The sequence below is a fragment of the Gasterosteus aculeatus genome, chromosome 17 (assembly GCF_964276395.1).
Source record: "Gasterosteus aculeatus chromosome 17, fGasAcu3.hap1.1, whole genome shotgun sequence".
Taxonomy (NCBI): domain Eukaryota; kingdom Metazoa; phylum Chordata; class Actinopteri; order Perciformes; family Gasterosteidae; genus Gasterosteus; species Gasterosteus aculeatus.
In genome coordinates this window covers 9,723,483-9,739,845 of record NC_135705.1, presented here as the reverse complement: position 1 = coordinate 9,739,845, position 16,363 = coordinate 9,723,483, and the positions used below count along the sequence as shown (strand labels likewise).

Genomic DNA, 16,363 nt, shown 5'->3' with positions numbered 1-16,363 from the left:
TTGGAACTACGTGCAGCCAAAGCACAAAAACATACTGTAATTGCAGGCTGAACAACCACTGTTTCCATGGAGATGGTTTAGATGACTGGATAGCTTACATTTGACATTTGACATTATTTTTTGGAGAGAGAGCCATCAAAGAAAGACATTCATAGTAAGAGAGCAAGAGATAACATTGGCAGATATTTATTGTGTTTTCAATCATTCGTGCATCTCTATTTCCATCCGTTTGTGCTCTACCTAAAGAAAAGGTAACAAACACCGCAACATACGCGTGAAACAAATGTGCTGTTGCTACGATGTGCACGATCACTTTGGCGATCAGGAAGCTTGTTCCTATTTCTTGGAATAGGAACAAGGAATGTTTGACTGAGAGAGCTGTGCAGCCTGATTACAACTGACAAATGTATCAAAACACCATCTGTGGGTTCTCTCTTTTAACACATTCTCTCAGGCATGACAATGGCTATCACGCAACGAGAAAGTTACGCTGCCATAATAATAATGCACACTCATGCGCTCGGGTGTGTTTTTCTATCATCAGCGATAGAAAATCAGTGTGTGAGTCATTTTATGCACAATGATACTTCAGAAATGGCAGTTGTGTTGAGACATCCTTTTGAGGATGTGTTCATTTCGGTTATTCTATAAATATCCTCCTGGGCGTGTGAAAGGAGGGCATTGGGCCAGAAGGAATGGTTGAGTTACAGTAATGTCATGGAGGAACAAACTTTGTGACACAAAGCTCTGGTGACAGGAAATGGAAGCTTACGGGAAACTATACAAATTGTCACGCTGCCGATTACCGATGGTAATGGGATAAAAATGTCAAAGTGACAAAGGGACATATAACTTGCTGGAATCAGGAATCAGGTACATTCATTGCCAGAGTATGTGAGATTAGTATGTTAGACGTACAAGAAATTCAACATGGCGGGTGGGGTTATTTGGACAATAAGACAATGAGACATTGCGAGTGACCAGTAAGAAAAATGGATGACAGAGTCAGTCAGTGGGGGACCTGGGCGCTGTTGATGAGCCCAAAGAAACTGTTTGTGTGGCGTGAGGTCTTGGTCCTAATGGACCTCAGCCCCCTGCCAGACGCAAACAGCTTGTGTCCGGGGTGAGAGGAGTCGGCTACAATCTCCCTTGCTCGCTTCAAGTCCTGGAGGGACGGCAGATTGCAGCCAATCACCCTCCCTGCAGAGCGGATGACACGCTGCAGCCTGCCCTTGTCCTTGGCTGTGGCTGCAGCGTACCAGACGGTGATGAAGGAGCAGAGGATGGACTCCATGATGGCCGTGTAGAAGTGGACTATCATCGTCTTTGGCAGGTTGAATTTCTTCAGCTTCCCCAGGAAGAACAACCTCTGCTGAGCCTTCTTGGTGATGGAGCTGATGTTCAGCTCCCACTCGAGGTCCTGGGTGATGACGGAGCCCAGGAAACAGAAGGAATCCACAGTGGTGACGGGGGAGTCACACGGGGTGATGGGGGAAGATGGGACTGCGTTCTTCCACAAATCCACAACCATCTCCACTGTCTTTAGACCGCTGAGCTCCAGGTTGTTTTGGCTGCACCGCGACACCAGATGGTCAGATTCCCACCTATAGCCAAGGTGAGATGAGTCCACTGGGGGTGGTGTTATCCGCCATCTTTGGGAGTTTGACGGACCGGTGGCTGAAAGTGCAGCTGTTGGTGGGCAGGGGGAAGAGCAGAGGGGAAAGAACGCACCCTTGGGGGGGAACCGCTGCTGATGGTCAGTACTGAGCAACACAAGAACTCTTCAGGGAGAGTGTCTTACACAGCGGAGATTCATTAACATTCATTAACATACAGTCAGAAATGCAGTATGTACTAAAAAATATAGTCACAATAGACTAATTTCACTAACTTCACTTTATTGATTTTTCTGTTCTAATTCCTCTGCTTTTTAGTAACCGTGCAAATGTCAACTACGGGGTTTCAAACAAATAAGCACAATGTACAGTATAATGCCATCAAGTACCAATGTCACTTTCTTTAGACACAATAAGCCAAATACTGACACATCATATCATTTTCAGAATTGCCCCCGTTCTCCAGGGTGTTTATCACCTTTGTGCAGCTCATTAAAGTTCTGTGGCTGCCGTCACTGTTTGTGGAGAAAATGTTGTTTTGTAAAGTTTCCTACTTTACTGTTGACTGTGTAAAATTCTATGTTTGTGTTTTCCTGTTGTTAAATGCACATAACTGTTAAACTTTGACATACATAACTTAATATCACGGAGGAAACTACGGTTTATGGAAATAGTCAGCAACCTCCAAGCAACTTTCTCCTTTTCCTGACTGACCCTTAGTTAACTGAAATAATGTTCCATTGAAAACACTAAATACACATGAGGAACACAATGAATAAGCGCCAGCACTGAGATTACGCAATGGCTGGAAACTGTGTGGTGGATGGAAGTCTTGTACAACAGCACGCTCCAGTGTTATGTTACTGTCAATTTCTCTGCCAGTTATTTTTCATGGGAAATAAATACAAATAAAAGATGGTTAAAAATTTTCATCATTATTTGAAGGGCCCAAAAAGAAATTTTATAATGAACTGAAGTAAACAGGCTTTAATTAATTTCCATTAGAAACAGGCAGATGCAGAAATTACATCAAGAGATTTGTTCAAGAAAAAGTACTGTAATTTTAAGAAACTTCAGTCATGTAAATGTAAAGTAAAATTACCTGCATAGGAATTTTAAAAAGTAGTCAACCAGTACCTAAAAAAACTACTTTTATATAGTATGGTAATCTAAACATAAAGAATATAATTAGTCCCTTTAACCATTATCCTATTCGGGAAAGAAATTGCGGGTGGCTTAGTTGGGTTTTTGCCAACTAACTGGCTCGTTCAAAGCAGGATACAGATTGTATGTCTATATGTATATTACGTCATGCTACATATCATGATCAGGGTTTTGAAGAGGATTACTTCACATTCAATGCCAGTCACAACTTCAGGCTTTTCATGAGACACAAATAGTCTTAAAGTCTTAGAAATGGTTCCACCATTAACCATTTCTCTGCAGCAAAATCATAAACAGACCTTCTTAAATCTGGCTCACCAGTGCAGTGTTATGAGACTGAAATTGAAAGTCTAATGTAGAACAGTACTTTTATATAATGTGAGAAGCATGCTACGCATTAGGGATATTTGCACACATTCTAAGCTATGACCTTCACATTTTACTCTTGGAGTTGGATAATCCACCTTACATCATGGATCAGGAATAACTTGATCTTATTGATAAACGGAATGTCTACATAAGAAGTGAGCAGTTTGGATAAGATGTAAAATTATATTTTTTGTAAAAGTTTACTGTTGTCAATCATTGCTGGTTTGAATATCTTACATTACATTTAAAGTTAAGTTAAGTAATGAGAAACTTTTTTACACAACATATTTGTGATCATTTCCAGTAAACTTACTATTGCTCAACCAACAAATGTATTCTTTGAATCCAATGGTTACACGGCGAGTACCTTTGAACTGAGTCTGTTTCACATTATTATGATTAAAAACACTAACTCAGCATCCTACGTGCTACAGCAAAACACTGAGACAGAAAATAATACCCTCAACTTCACCCATAAAGCTGATGGCTCCTCATTTTCCTCTATTATTCAGGAAACAAAAACATGCTGGTTACTATAACCTGTGAGCCTTTTCTTCATGCAATACATTAATTAGTTAATAAATGCATTTACTGCCAGCTGGGTTCCTGTGTGCGAAGCCCACTGCTTCTATTAAGGCTGCTTGTACCAACCATTTACCTGAATTGACTTCCCAATAAGAAACATTTGCTTCAATATATAATATTTTAAATTATATTGCGATTTGCCAACCGTGTGCAGATTCTAAAAAATGCTGCACATGAACATCTCCCTCGGTTTATGATATATAGCCTACATAATATGGTGTTACGTGCTGCTTTGGCTTTGGCCCAAAGTGTTTTCTAAATCCCTGCAATTGCTTCTGATCGCGTCGTGTATGTGCGCGGGTTAGTCACACAGCTCCTCGGTCATCAGGCTGAGGCCTTTTCTATTGGTGGCCACCATCCGTCGGCGTCCTAATCCGCCCCCCACACACACACACACACACACACACACACACACACACACACACACACACACACACACACTTACATAAAATGAGCATCCAATCCCCGCGTCACCAAGAGAATCAACTCTTCCAAGGATTGGCGATCTGCCTGTTTGGCTCTTTGCACAACACCTGCAGCTGCAGCGCCATGCTTTTCATAGTGGACCTGCTGCTAATGCTCATTGACCTGACCTACTCCATCCTCTGCGCCGTCCTCCAGACTTTCCTCCGGCCGAGGCTGAAGTGTATCGATGGAGAGCTCTGTCTGATAACGGGGGCCGGGGGCGCGCTGGGCCGGCTCTTCGCCCTGGAGTTCGCCAAAGAGGGGTCCCACTTGGTGCTGTGGGACTGCAACACGGCCGCCAACGAGCGAACCGCGGCTCTGGCGCGGCAGCTGGGAGTTCGGGTGCACGCGTACACGGTGGACCTGTCCAAGCGCCAGAGTATCTATGAAACGGCTGACAGGGTGAGGGCCGAGGTCGGAGACGTCTCCATGCTGGTCAACAACGCGGGCGTGGTGGCCGGCCGGCGGCTGCTGGACTGTCCCGACGAGCTGCTGGAGAGGACTCTGCTGGTGAACTGTCACGCGTTGTTTTGGGTGAGACTTTGACGCACACACATTTGAGAACCCGTGGAGACAAACTCCCCCCTTTGCCTTTGCTAGTTAATAGCAATCATCATCTAGCATCCAGACAGGAATTACGTAACATCTATTCAGCGTAGTGCTGTCCCGCTGGTCCGGGTCTGCATGTGCGCACCGAGGCGTGAATTGGGATCCGAGCGGCCCGCGCCGCCGCACAGCTGCGCCGGATCGGCGCACACGGTTGCACGTGATCGGGGGGAAACGGCAGGTTATGAGGGGGCAATAAACTCCGAACACTCATCCTGGTTGATCAAAAGGGAGCCCACGCGAGCCCACCGGCTAAAACAGCATGTGACTCCGCCCGTGATCCCGTTAAGCCTCGGTCCCGTGCTCTCATTCAACACGCGGGGAAGCTCGTCGGTGCCCAGAGACCTGCAGGGAGCGCGGGGCTCATTTTTGTCACCCGATTTGACAAAGCGATTCAATTTTTCCTACATGACAATTCACTTTTATATGCATTTTATAATTGTACTGTGTTATTCCAATCCACAATTATGGTTATCTATATAATTCCTATGGGGGAAATGCATGTGTGTTTGGGTTATAATTTCAGAAAACCACGGTTGCACTTTTGAAACCTGACTGCAATGAAAGTGATGCCAGGAAACACTTTCAGATAACACCAATCCAAGACACGTTTTAACCTTAATTTGAGTTCACTAGAAACAATGCAATACAGATTATAATATATTGGTATTTTTGTTCTAGATATAAGTTACTAAGAATTATATTGTTGATATCAGAGATGGATGTTTTCTTGAGAAAAAAGAATGTTGTCCCGAGTCCAAATGTCAACCATTAGGAAGGCAATTTTGGATAACTGAAGCGAGTCGCACAGATGTCAAAATTGGCTTGATGCTCAATTATAGCTGTGGATATTAAGCAAAATGAAGCAGATAAAATGCACGTTCGTAAACCAACAGATGACAAAGGCTTTCCTGCCACGGATGAAAGCAAAGAACCATGGTCACATTGTAACCATTGCCAGCGCTCTCGGACTGTTCAGCACCGCATGTGTAGAGGTAAGACAAGAATAAGGATTTCCACAACAAGCTGAACAGAAAAACACAAAAAATTAAATGCAGGTTTTTACTCTTTCAGGATTACTGCGCCAGTAAATTTGGAGCCGTTGGTTTCCACGAGTCACTGACACACGAGCTGCTTGCAGAGAAAGTCGACGGCATCAAGACCACTTTGGTCTGCCCTTACATCGTAGACACCGGCATGTTTGAAGGCTGCCAAATCAGGTGAGAAGCCAGACATTTTAAGTTCTCAAAAGTGGAGAAAAAAGTGGGTTGTTGTCTCAACTTTTGTTTGAAACCTTCCAGGAAGGAGCTTCGGGGTCTGATTCCGCCTCTGGACCCTCTCTAAACCGTACAGCAGTCAATGAAAGCCATTCTAGCTGACCAGCAAATGATCTGCATCCCTCGTCTCATGTACATCCCCTTCCTGACGCGAGCGTGAGTACACGATTGAGTTAACGCTCCGGCCATTGTTGATTCAAAGTCAAATTAAATTTTATTATTTCCCCCCTTGCAGATTACTTCCTTGGGAGGCAAACGTGGCAACATATCGCTTCATGGGAGGTGACAAATGCATGCTGCCCTTCATTAAAAATGTTGAACTGAAGACCCCAAATGGACACATCAAAGCCTAAGACCTCGCTGTCAATCGTGTCCTTCAACTTCATGTACCAATGAGACACCAAAGACTCAGTGTATCATCTTAACATAGGAATTTGTAATGTGGAGGTGCAGCAGGTTGGTTGGTTGGTTAGTTAGTTAGTTAGAACCATAACTGGATGGGAAGGGCAGCAAGGGTTTGTTATCTGAAAAGAAATTTCTCTCAGCGTGTTGGAGGCAAACGAGTCAGTAAGACTCAAACCCATCAATTCTACGAAACACTGCTCATAGAAGGTTGTGATGATACCAGATCTATACAAGTGCCTCTTTTTATTCACATGAACACACGGTGCAGAAACAAAGATCAGACATCGACAGATCGACAGGAAACATGCAACAGAAAAAGAAATATCTTCATAACCATAGAAAGTAAGTGAATCATACAAAACAAAGCAAATCTCTCGTGCATGATTGTGATGTTCAGCAGCTCCACAATACTGTTGAAATATTCTTCTGCTGAGATTTATGAAATAAACTGAAAATTGTACAGGAACTTGATATCCAAATCCTTTTAAGTCAAATGTTGGCCACATATTTTAAAAACCCTTAAAAATCCATCCTACACTGCCAAGTCAAACCAAAGCTGTTAAGATTCAAATTCTGAAGCGGGACGGTCATGTGACCCGAGGTCAGTATGATCACTCCTGCAGTGTATTGTGGGCTCCTTATTAGGTGAACACCATCCCATTCAACTCAAACCAACTGCACAGTGGCGGCCTGTAAGTAACCCTGCAGGAACTGGAGGGCCTCTGCATTCAGACTGGTACTCAGCATTGAGGGAACCTGCAAAAGAAAGAAAATATATATCAAATTGAGACAAGAAGCAGGATTCATAGTGGTTATACATTAATCTCAACCTGTCTTGTACTCGAACATTAGGACTTAAAAACAACTTCCGAACAAGTCCATTGTTGTCATTTGCTAAATATTTCCCACATGTCCAACATACCCTCCCCGGACAGGCAGTGGAGAGCTTATAGAGTGACTGAGCCAGCAGGATCTTGGGATTGCCGACAGAGTCTCCTATCGGGTCGTGCTCCTTCTTCCCGGCAAAGGCCAGTTGCGAGAATGCCGTCTGATAGCCTGGTGCGTCTTCAATGTCGACAAAGTGCTCATCATCCGGGATGCTGTCGTCTTCTGGCAACTCAAACAGACCAATGAGCGCCTGGAGCAGAGGGGTCCTGAACACATGCGGTTAAACTTAAAATCATTGCTGACAATTTGCTCAGGACAAAAGAAACAATGCATGTAAATCAGAAGAACATTTCAGCCATGTAGCAGTGTGTAAATGTTTGGGGACACTTAGTTCATCAAACACAAGTGTACACTTCCAAACTGCCCATTTCTATTCTTGCACCAAAAAAGGAATAGAAAAGGTGCGTTTCCCTTCAGTTTGGCTCTTACCAGAGCTTAGTGTACTCTGTGTCCATCATTGAGGGACATTCAGTGAGGACCTTTGTGATGCCAACAGCGCAGATCTTCTTTTCAACTGGTCCAGACACCTTCTGTACCTCTGGTATTATTATTTTCTCCAACACCATACCAAACATTCTGCAACAACAAAAACATGATTAATACTGTACGAGTCATCACTGTTTTCTGGCACTTACACGGAAGACCGTGGACACCCACAATGTACTGCAAACTAAAGACACCACAATGGTCATATGGTCAAATTACAAGTAATCATTACAGGTATGAATACATTGGGTGCTAAACTTTAATCAGTGTTACAAACGTCAGTTGGTCAAAATCTGGTGAACCTACTTGGGCTGGATGCTGTCAAAAATCTCCTGAAGAGCAATGGCTCCGTATTTGACACAATACAAGTTGATGAACACCAAGAAACCTGTGGAAAGACAAAGATTATACAGTAAATAAGACCACTTAATTATCCCTATAGTGGCTGACACTGCAGGTTGAAGGGGACGTGCTTTGAATGACAGTATTTGAATGTTCGTTATGAGGCGATTGTACTAACTCTTGATGAACTTGGTGGTTTTGGAGCTTTGGAGCCTCTGGAAGATCAAAATGAAGATCTGCTTCCTGTACTGAATGATTGATTCTCTGGAGGGGGGGGGGGGCACAGCGCAAGTTAAAAATGTCATGACTTTAACCAATATACATTTCACCACGGCCCCGTTCCTCGTACGTGGATAACTTAGTTTGCTGGGTAATTGTCAGGATAAGATTAGATAAAGCTTTACAGTTCCCCGAAGCAAGTTTAGAAAAATCGCCATAGCAACACATCCCAAAACTTGAACCTGCTCGAGGCCATGCTAAAGGCTGGCGCATGCTTCTGTGTCTGCGCCATTGCGTCAACGCACTCGTTTCAATTGATGGTTCTAAAAGTCTTGCGTGTGTTGCAGAGCAATTCACCGCGAGAACAGGTGGAGTATTTTTTGTTGAAGACGACCTAGAGAGTCACGTCTTTGTGTGTGGAAGTCGTTGGTTTATTTATTTATCATAGATTTTATTGCCCCCTGCATCGCCACTGCTGCTTTTCATCGCGGACACTTTTGTCCCGTATTTTCCTCCACAACTTTGTGCACCTCTCGATCGGCAAACCGGTGTTTGCGGCGATCTCCCTCCATGAATCAGAGGCCATCCACGCTTCCTTATAGTCCGCCAATGACGGCTTGTATAAGCGGTCATATTTACACATTTTCTTCCGACAAAAGCTCTTAAATCTGATCCGTTTTCTCGTAAACACACAAGGAGGTGTGAAAAGGTACGCAAGGGACACGCAAGGGGGTCTTGAGTCTGCGTCGCTCTGAAAATGCAGAAGCATAAACTACGCTTTAATCCGCTGGATTGGCTCGCCACTCCCCCCCCAAAAAAGGTTGTCTCTCTTCCTCATTGCGATATCCATTCCTTGGTTATAATAAAACATTTAAAAGGGATAAAGAGTTCACTGCCATCACGTCACTTCCTGTACGAGCGCCATCAATGCTGCCGACAAGGAATCATTTTTTTACAAGACCATGTCGAGCCGTTTACAGTGAACACCACACGCCGCAGCAGAGGATTCCCTGTCTCACACGGTCATACTGTACATTTTTGTAGTGTATCAAAGCAGAGAACATCAGGAAAGCCGATGCATGTCGTTCTACGAAACTTACGGATGTTCCATGTTTCACTGCTTCAATTCATTGAATTTCTGACTATGAATAATACGTAGCGATCCGCCCATACATCCGAATATGGATTCGCACACATAATAAAACTCCTAGTTCTAAATCTACACATTGCTTCTTTTTTTTTTTCCATCAACTCATTCTGAAAGAGTTTGTTGAACCACATACGAGGAACAGGGCCCAGGAGAACACAACCACAACAAACTTACGGGGGCATGTGCTCTATGATGCTGTTGAGAAGGTAAAAACCTTGGTGGTCATTGGCTTTGGAGGCTATAAGCTTTTGGAAAACTCCAAGCAAGCCAGGCTAAAGAGGAAAGAGCAGCGTGAAAGTCAATATACTGGACACGCAATGTATAAACAATAATATATATATGTAACTGTTAGGAATAAAACAAGCTGAGAGACAATCACCATTATCCATTGAAACTAAAACATTAACATTTTGGAGCCGTACACAACGCCGTCTGCCGTCACGTACTATTTTATCTGCAGCAGAGCCGGCGATGGAGGCGCCTCCCTTTTCCAGGTAGGCCTGAAGCAGGCGCACCAGAGGAGGGATGTTTCCTGTCCTTTCCCACAGCACAGGCTGCAGCAGGTGAGGGAATAAAGCCATGTAGGATGAGGGAATAGAGTTGGAGTGGATCTCAAGGAGGAGCGACATCACCTGGAACACGTATGGAAGAAACTCTGCACCAGAGAACCAAAAAGGAGGAGGAGGAGAAACGTTAGCCACCACTGAGGTTTAGGAGCACTTCGTCGACACGTAGAAATAAATTCAGGCACCTTGGACGTCGTTCTGAAGAATCTCTGTGATGACGGGAAAGAGTGCTTCCTCGAAGCTGCTGACCGTGGTGGGGTTGGCCTTGCAGGTGATCCGGACGGACAGGCACAGGGACTCAAACAGGTAGTGGTTAAAGTGAGGCTTGCTGGGATTCTGAAAATGGGGGACCAAGAATTGAGGGGACACATCCAGCACCCCGAACAAACCAGGATCTTAGGGAATCTGTCTGTATGAATAAATAGTAACAAAATGTGCATTACCTTGCTGACCAGAAGGAGCTTATGAGTGAGCTGACCAATCAGGGTGGGAATATAGGGGACGATCGACTCCTGCAGCAGGGAGAAGCTGCGCATGATGGCTTTAAAAAAAAGGTTCAAATTAAGAAAAGAAAGATGAGGCTTCGTAAAATAACTGCGGTTGGTCGGACCTTGAGTGAAATTACATGCTCCACATTAATGTAGTCAGGTTTACCTTTCATGATGTATTCATTCTCAGCTGAGCCAGGAAGAGCCAGTGCTTTGAACAAGTTGTTGAGCAGCTGTTCAGTAAAAGGTGCCATCTCTGCTGGCGTGATACTGGAACACACAGCGAGGGGATGATTGGCTGAGGTAACAGCTACTTATTCTTTCATCTCACTCATCTCAAGCTTCTTCACACATTCTAGTAAATATTACAAAATGGAGAGGGTGTTGCCTTTTACCTAATGTGGCTTAGATGCCATGCTTGTCCAGCTTACATTTTGTCTAAAGATGCATATTGTTCAATTCAAAGTGGTTAAATCTATGTAGACTAACTGTGCAAAGAAGTTACAGAATTCCCATTTTAAGGATTAGAAGTAAGCTGTACCATCACTGACCACTTTCTATGCATTTTAACAGAAATATGTGTCAGCAACTCTCAAATTGTTTAGCGCTGGATATTTACAGTGTGGTGTTGTTGGGTCCTCTCATGGTGAACAGCCTCTCCAAAGCATGAGCAGAGTAAGTGTGCTCCACTGTGCTCTCTGCCTGCAGGTGACTTATCAGCAGAGGAACTGCCTGCAGCAGCTGCTCCTTTGGAAGCTGGAGGAAAAGGACAAAGAAGAAGCCTTACATTTCCATTTATCTGGGAAATGGAAATGTTTAAATATTGCGCAGAAAGTTAGTTTGTACCTGGCTTCTGAAGATCATGACATACTTGATGGCATCTGCCTTGAGCACTGGGAACTCATTTACTACGATGACAACAGGTGCATGATGTGAAAAAATGTACATACATAATGAAATATTTTTCATCATCACAGTGTAGCGAGACATGACGGGTTTGTAGATTAAAATGTTTCCCCAGATCACTGAGCCACACATTAAGAGACCCGGCTGTTATTCACTTTGTAATTCTACATCATATTGAAAAATGCTGAGGGGATTCTTACCATTAGGGGATTTCAAGTCGGAGAGAATGTGGTTCACAAAGAATTCATTCAGATTCACCAACTCATTGGCTTGTGTTATTCCATGCTGACATGAAAACAAAAATGAAAGTAATCAGCAAATTATTCAAATTATATCAACATGATGATAAATGTTCATTTTTATTTATATCAGCTATAAATTCAATACTCCTTTGAATATAAGAGTCAACAATACCTTCTGTGTCTGTGCTTTAGATGCCAGTGATGTAACCAAATAGATGGCAGCATCTTTGTGTTTCCAGTTCTCCCCCGGGTTCTTGGCGTACTCCCCCAGCATCGAGCTCACGTAGCCAGAGAAGATCGCCGTCACAGGACCCTCGAAAAATTTGCAAAGGCCCCTCACCAAGTCACATGCCGCCCTACGACGAGTATCAATATCTGAGAAAAGATGAGCAACAAGGTTACCAATGTGGCTTCTTTGTTTGGGCACAGTCAATTGAAACCTTCGATGCCCAAGCAACTGATTATGTAGCTATGGAGCACATGGAGGGCAGCTTAGCTCAGTTGCCAGGAGAGACACCCAAACAATGGTCAAACTCAAGAAACGACATACTTCTTTGTGTATTTATGTAAATTATTGACATTAGTGGAGGCGATAAGCTAAATCTTTACCAGATCCTTCCAGGTCCCTTCGGATGTATTCCTCAGAGTTATCTTCAAAGGCCTCCTCATCTGCACCTAGTTAGGAAAAACAAGCAACCTGGTCAGTTTTGCACATCCCAAGTGAATGTGTCCCAGCAGAGCCCTGAATTCACCAACCACTGATGACAGAACCAGGTGCATGAGGAGAACAAAGCATTGACTTACTTCTGAACTCCATGTTGGGCACAATGACCTTCTCACAGATGCTAGTGAGTGTATTTTGGTCCTCAAATAGATGCTTATAATGTGGCCTTTCACAGACCGATGCCAAGAACTGGATGGCATTACTTACGAGCTGCAAAAACGGCACGGTGTATAGTTAGTACACGAAAAGTGATGGTTCAAAAAAACAACACAGTCAAGGATCGGCACTCTCACCAGGTCGTATTTGACTTCTTGGCCGGTGGAAACTAAAAGGTTCCATATAGCGGTGACGAAGCGCGGCAGATACGGCTGGAATTCCTCGTCGTACTTTTGAGCGTAGAGAGCCGCGTTGTCGCAGATCTGAGACTTCAGCAGCTCCAGGAGACCTGCTTCCTCCTCATCCTAGGGAGATGTCATAAGGGACCATCACAAAACCAGCATGGAACGGTTACAAATAGTACAACAGTGCTGAAAATGTATCACATGAAAAAGGAGAAGGAAAAAAAAAATACTCACATTGGTTTGTAAAAGCTTATTATCCAAAGTCAGTAGGCCGTGAAAGTTGGTCATCCAGGTTTCCATGTTGTCTTCAAAAAACTCTGGGAGGTCCTGTGGAATGGTACAGATTACATATGAAGGTGAATGCTCCACATCCGATGAAAAGGTGTACAAAGATTACTGAAAGAAACTGACAAGTTTATCCAATTGAGCATGATTGCATTGCAATAATTGATTAAAATACATTACTGATTACCTGTTTGTCTGCATTCAAATATAATACATTTTAATTTCATCTTCGAAACACAGGGGCTCAATATTATCAATATTTGTCAGGAGTTTTATAGCAGCAAACCTTTTATTCCAGAGAATATTTGTGGGGGGGGGGGGGAACAACATTTTTCTCAGATATATTTGGATTTATTCATTGAGCCGCACTCTTATTCGTTAAAAGGCAGGCGTTTAAGCTCCTCTCCTCCAGGGATGACAGCACTGATGGTCAGGCTGTGCGATCTCTCAAAGCGGCACGGCTGAAGCAACGGCATGAGAAGGTGAAGGCAGTGACCAACGGCTCCATACGTTTCCTTTGTGGATTTCAAATAGCGCCAGCAGCCGCTTATGATTACAGACCAATTACAGGCGCAAAGTGTCACAGAAGATAGAATGCAAATTGAACTGACCTGGAAGTTAAGACTGTAGAACAGCTTGGAGATGAGTGTGAGCGAGGAGAAGAGAACCTTCAAGGCATTGACGTCCGCAGCGTGAGTCTGACACAACTCAATAGTGGCCTACAGCAAAGGGAAAATGAACTATAAATACTTATACCCATATCAACAATATTGACATTTATCAAATGTTATACAACTCATAACTAGGGCTGTCGTTTACCCAAGCAGTTATGCTGACTAAAGAGTTTTTGTTTACCAGATTTGTGCTCATTGGTCCCTTAAAAATAAGTAATTTAGCATTAAATAAGCATACAAACTATGGACAAAAGACGTAGACTAAGAAGGAGCAGCCCTACTTATATGTGTTGTGGTAATTACACTCATCACAAATCACTACAACCTTGAACAGCTCCGTCAGCGGGAGGGCGAATGTGTCCAGCACTAGTTTGATCTCTGACCAAAGCTCATTTGACTTGAACTCATGACGGTACCTTGATTAAAAATAAAATAAAAAAGGAAAAATGGGATGGGGCAGACACATTTTTTAAAATAAATATATGTCCAATGTGATCATTAAAACATTATAAATGCTCAAGAAGCCAGCCATACCTCTTGAAGAGGGAATGTGCAGTACGAAGCACTCCATTGATGATGTGGAAGTCACCACTTCTGAAGCGAGTCACCATCTCAGTTAGTAAGTCAGGCCACTTTTGAGGGAAATCTTCCCTTCCGATGATACTGATGGCATCGCTCAACTGTGGAAACGCATAGGATGAACAGCGGCTTGGTTGAGCATCTTCCTTTACTCTTTCAAATCAGAAGAAGAGAGTGCAACATTGAGGCTGTACCTGTTTTTGAATCTGTTCTGGGCTACTTAGCATCAAATTTACAATGTTTGCTTTGATCGCTGTTCGGTCTTGATCAGACACTTTGTTTGGTTCATCTTCAACCTTTAGGAAGGAATACCAAAAAAACAGGAAAATCAACTGGGTGCACACGTTAACAACAATAATAAGCGTTTCAACATACAACTGGTCATCAACATGCACACTTGTGTCATTTGGAGACTCACAATGCGCCAGTTCCTCTTGATGTAGTTCTTGAAGGTAACAGCCGCACAGACGCGAATCACTGTGTCTTGGGACTTCTCCAGCATAGTGAGCAGCAACAAGGGGTAGTTCAGATTTCCCTCCACAGATTCAAGGAACTTTTCAGCTAAGAAAGAAAAGCATCAAATAGAAATCAGATGTTGCAAAACAAGAGATCCACCAAAGAAATACTTTGCACACACTGAATCAGCGTGTGGCATTAGGACGCGTTACCTGGACGTCTGACCGTAGGGTCCGGGTCCAGGGTCTTCCTGAGGAACTCTGTGAGGCTTTGTAGGTTCGCATCGTTCAGTTCCATGGTCCTGACTACAAGAGAGAGAACCAAAGAACAGGTGTCAGCAATGTGTTTAAGGGGCTAATTACCACAGTGTAGCGACTGTCAGCTAGTTTGAGTCGTAGTTCAGTCGGGCGCACACTAGTGAGCTAATAACCCAGTAGTCCAGACGGCCGGTCGCGTTAGCTTGATCGCAGCTAACACAGCTACACAATTTAGCCTCTATCTGGAATTAGCTCGGTTGGCCCGACTGACTGAGTCAGTGTCAGCACTCTAACGTTCACGCTAGCGGTTTAAAGGTTGTCTGCTCCCGGTTGAAATATGAACACATGGTTATATCGTTGGAACCTGGTCGCAGATAGTTATATTTAGTCAACGTTGTCTTTTAATACACTGTTCCATTTCAAAACAGCATGGAAGGCAACATTAATTTTCCAGGGAATAGACTTATCCAGCAGCCGGGCTACTCAAGAGTCCAGCTTGCTCGTGTTAGCACTACCGTTAGCTAATGTGCTATGCGCTAACCATAAAGTTAGCTAAATCCCAAACATTACGCATCTGCTCGCAAAATGTTGGACTATGACCCAATTTTAAAGTTTTAGTCCCGTGTTACTGAGAATAGTATGTGTTGAATCATGGAGATGGCTTACCGTAACAGTTAATTTAGCCGGGATGGGGAGGCACTACAACCACACTGATGTGCTCACCGTGCCAGCTTTCAAATGTCTGGAGGAAAAGGAACTGCGCGGTCAGTTTACTGCGCAAGCGCAGATGACAGGCGGAAGAGGCAAATCCCGCCCCCTGAGTGGTGTCTGTCAAGTGCAGCAAACGTACCTTAGTTGGTACCTCAGTGGTTCTCAACTGGTCTGGCTCCGGGACCCACCATCACCCCTTAATGACAAACCGCGAGCTAAATCGAGGAACATTCTCAACGTCTCAAATGTATTTAATGAAAATATGATGCAGTTTGAACCTGAGATAGTATGGAGACAGAATGCCGTATGCTAACACAAAAACAAGTTTAATGAAAAAACAAAACAGTCAGCTGTTAATTCTAATTTTTATTTTCCCAGGCCAAGGCCCGCGACCCATTAAAAACGGGTCCGCGACCCACCAGTTGAGAATCACTGCCTTAGATCATCAATCAATAATGACAGGTCATTCTTCCTCTCCACTAAATGGAGCTATGAAGTGAAC

General features: G+C 43.7%; 3 protein-coding genes across 3 annotated transcripts; 1 reads left to right on the top strand and 2 right to left on the bottom strand.

The window, feature by feature from the left end:
* Nucleotides 1-176: 176 nt before the first annotated feature.
* On the bottom strand, nucleotides 177-1,888 carry LOC144388929 (uncharacterized). The gene has a single exon (XM_078092066.1). The coding sequence runs from the start codon at nucleotides 1,529-1,531 to the stop codon at nucleotides 1,010-1,012; it is 522 nt and encodes a 173-aa protein (XP_077948192.1). The 5' UTR covers nucleotides 1,532-1,888; the 3' UTR covers nucleotides 177-1,009.
* Nucleotides 1,889-2,528: 640 nt separating this feature from the next.
* LOC120834935 (retinol dehydrogenase 10-B) lies at nucleotides 2,529-6,949 on the top strand. The gene is made up of 5 exons (XM_040203335.2): nucleotides 2,529-4,733; nucleotides 5,702-5,800; nucleotides 5,880-6,025; nucleotides 6,107-6,238; nucleotides 6,318-6,949. Exons 1-4 carry the CDS (start codon nucleotides 4,185-4,187, stop codon nucleotides 6,147-6,149), a joined length of 837 nt encoding a protein of 278 aa, XP_040059269.2. The 5' UTR covers nucleotides 2,529-4,184; the 3' UTR covers nucleotides 6,150-6,238; nucleotides 6,318-6,949.
* Nucleotides 6,712-16,035, bottom strand: cse1l (CSE1 chromosome segregation 1-like (yeast)). Its single transcript, XM_040203334.2, has 25 exons — nucleotides 15,817-16,035; nucleotides 15,106-15,198; nucleotides 14,856-14,998; nucleotides 14,632-14,733; nucleotides 14,393-14,538; nucleotides 14,184-14,274; nucleotides 13,796-13,903; nucleotides 13,134-13,226; nucleotides 12,852-13,019; nucleotides 12,639-12,768; nucleotides 12,444-12,509; nucleotides 12,007-12,209; nucleotides 11,793-11,877; nucleotides 11,533-11,594; nucleotides 11,306-11,442; nucleotides 10,853-10,956; nucleotides 10,642-10,739; nucleotides 10,384-10,534; nucleotides 10,079-10,287; nucleotides 9,807-9,904; nucleotides 8,442-8,527; nucleotides 8,228-8,309; nucleotides 7,865-8,011; nucleotides 7,410-7,641; nucleotides 6,712-7,243 (listed from the first exon to the last, which is right to left on the bottom strand). Exons 2-25 carry the CDS (start codon nucleotides 15,188-15,190, stop codon nucleotides 7,154-7,156), a joined length of 2,916 nt encoding a protein of 971 aa, XP_040059268.2. The 5' UTR covers nucleotides 15,191-15,198; nucleotides 15,817-16,035; the 3' UTR covers nucleotides 6,712-7,153.
* Nucleotides 16,036-16,363: the final 328 nt, after the last annotated feature.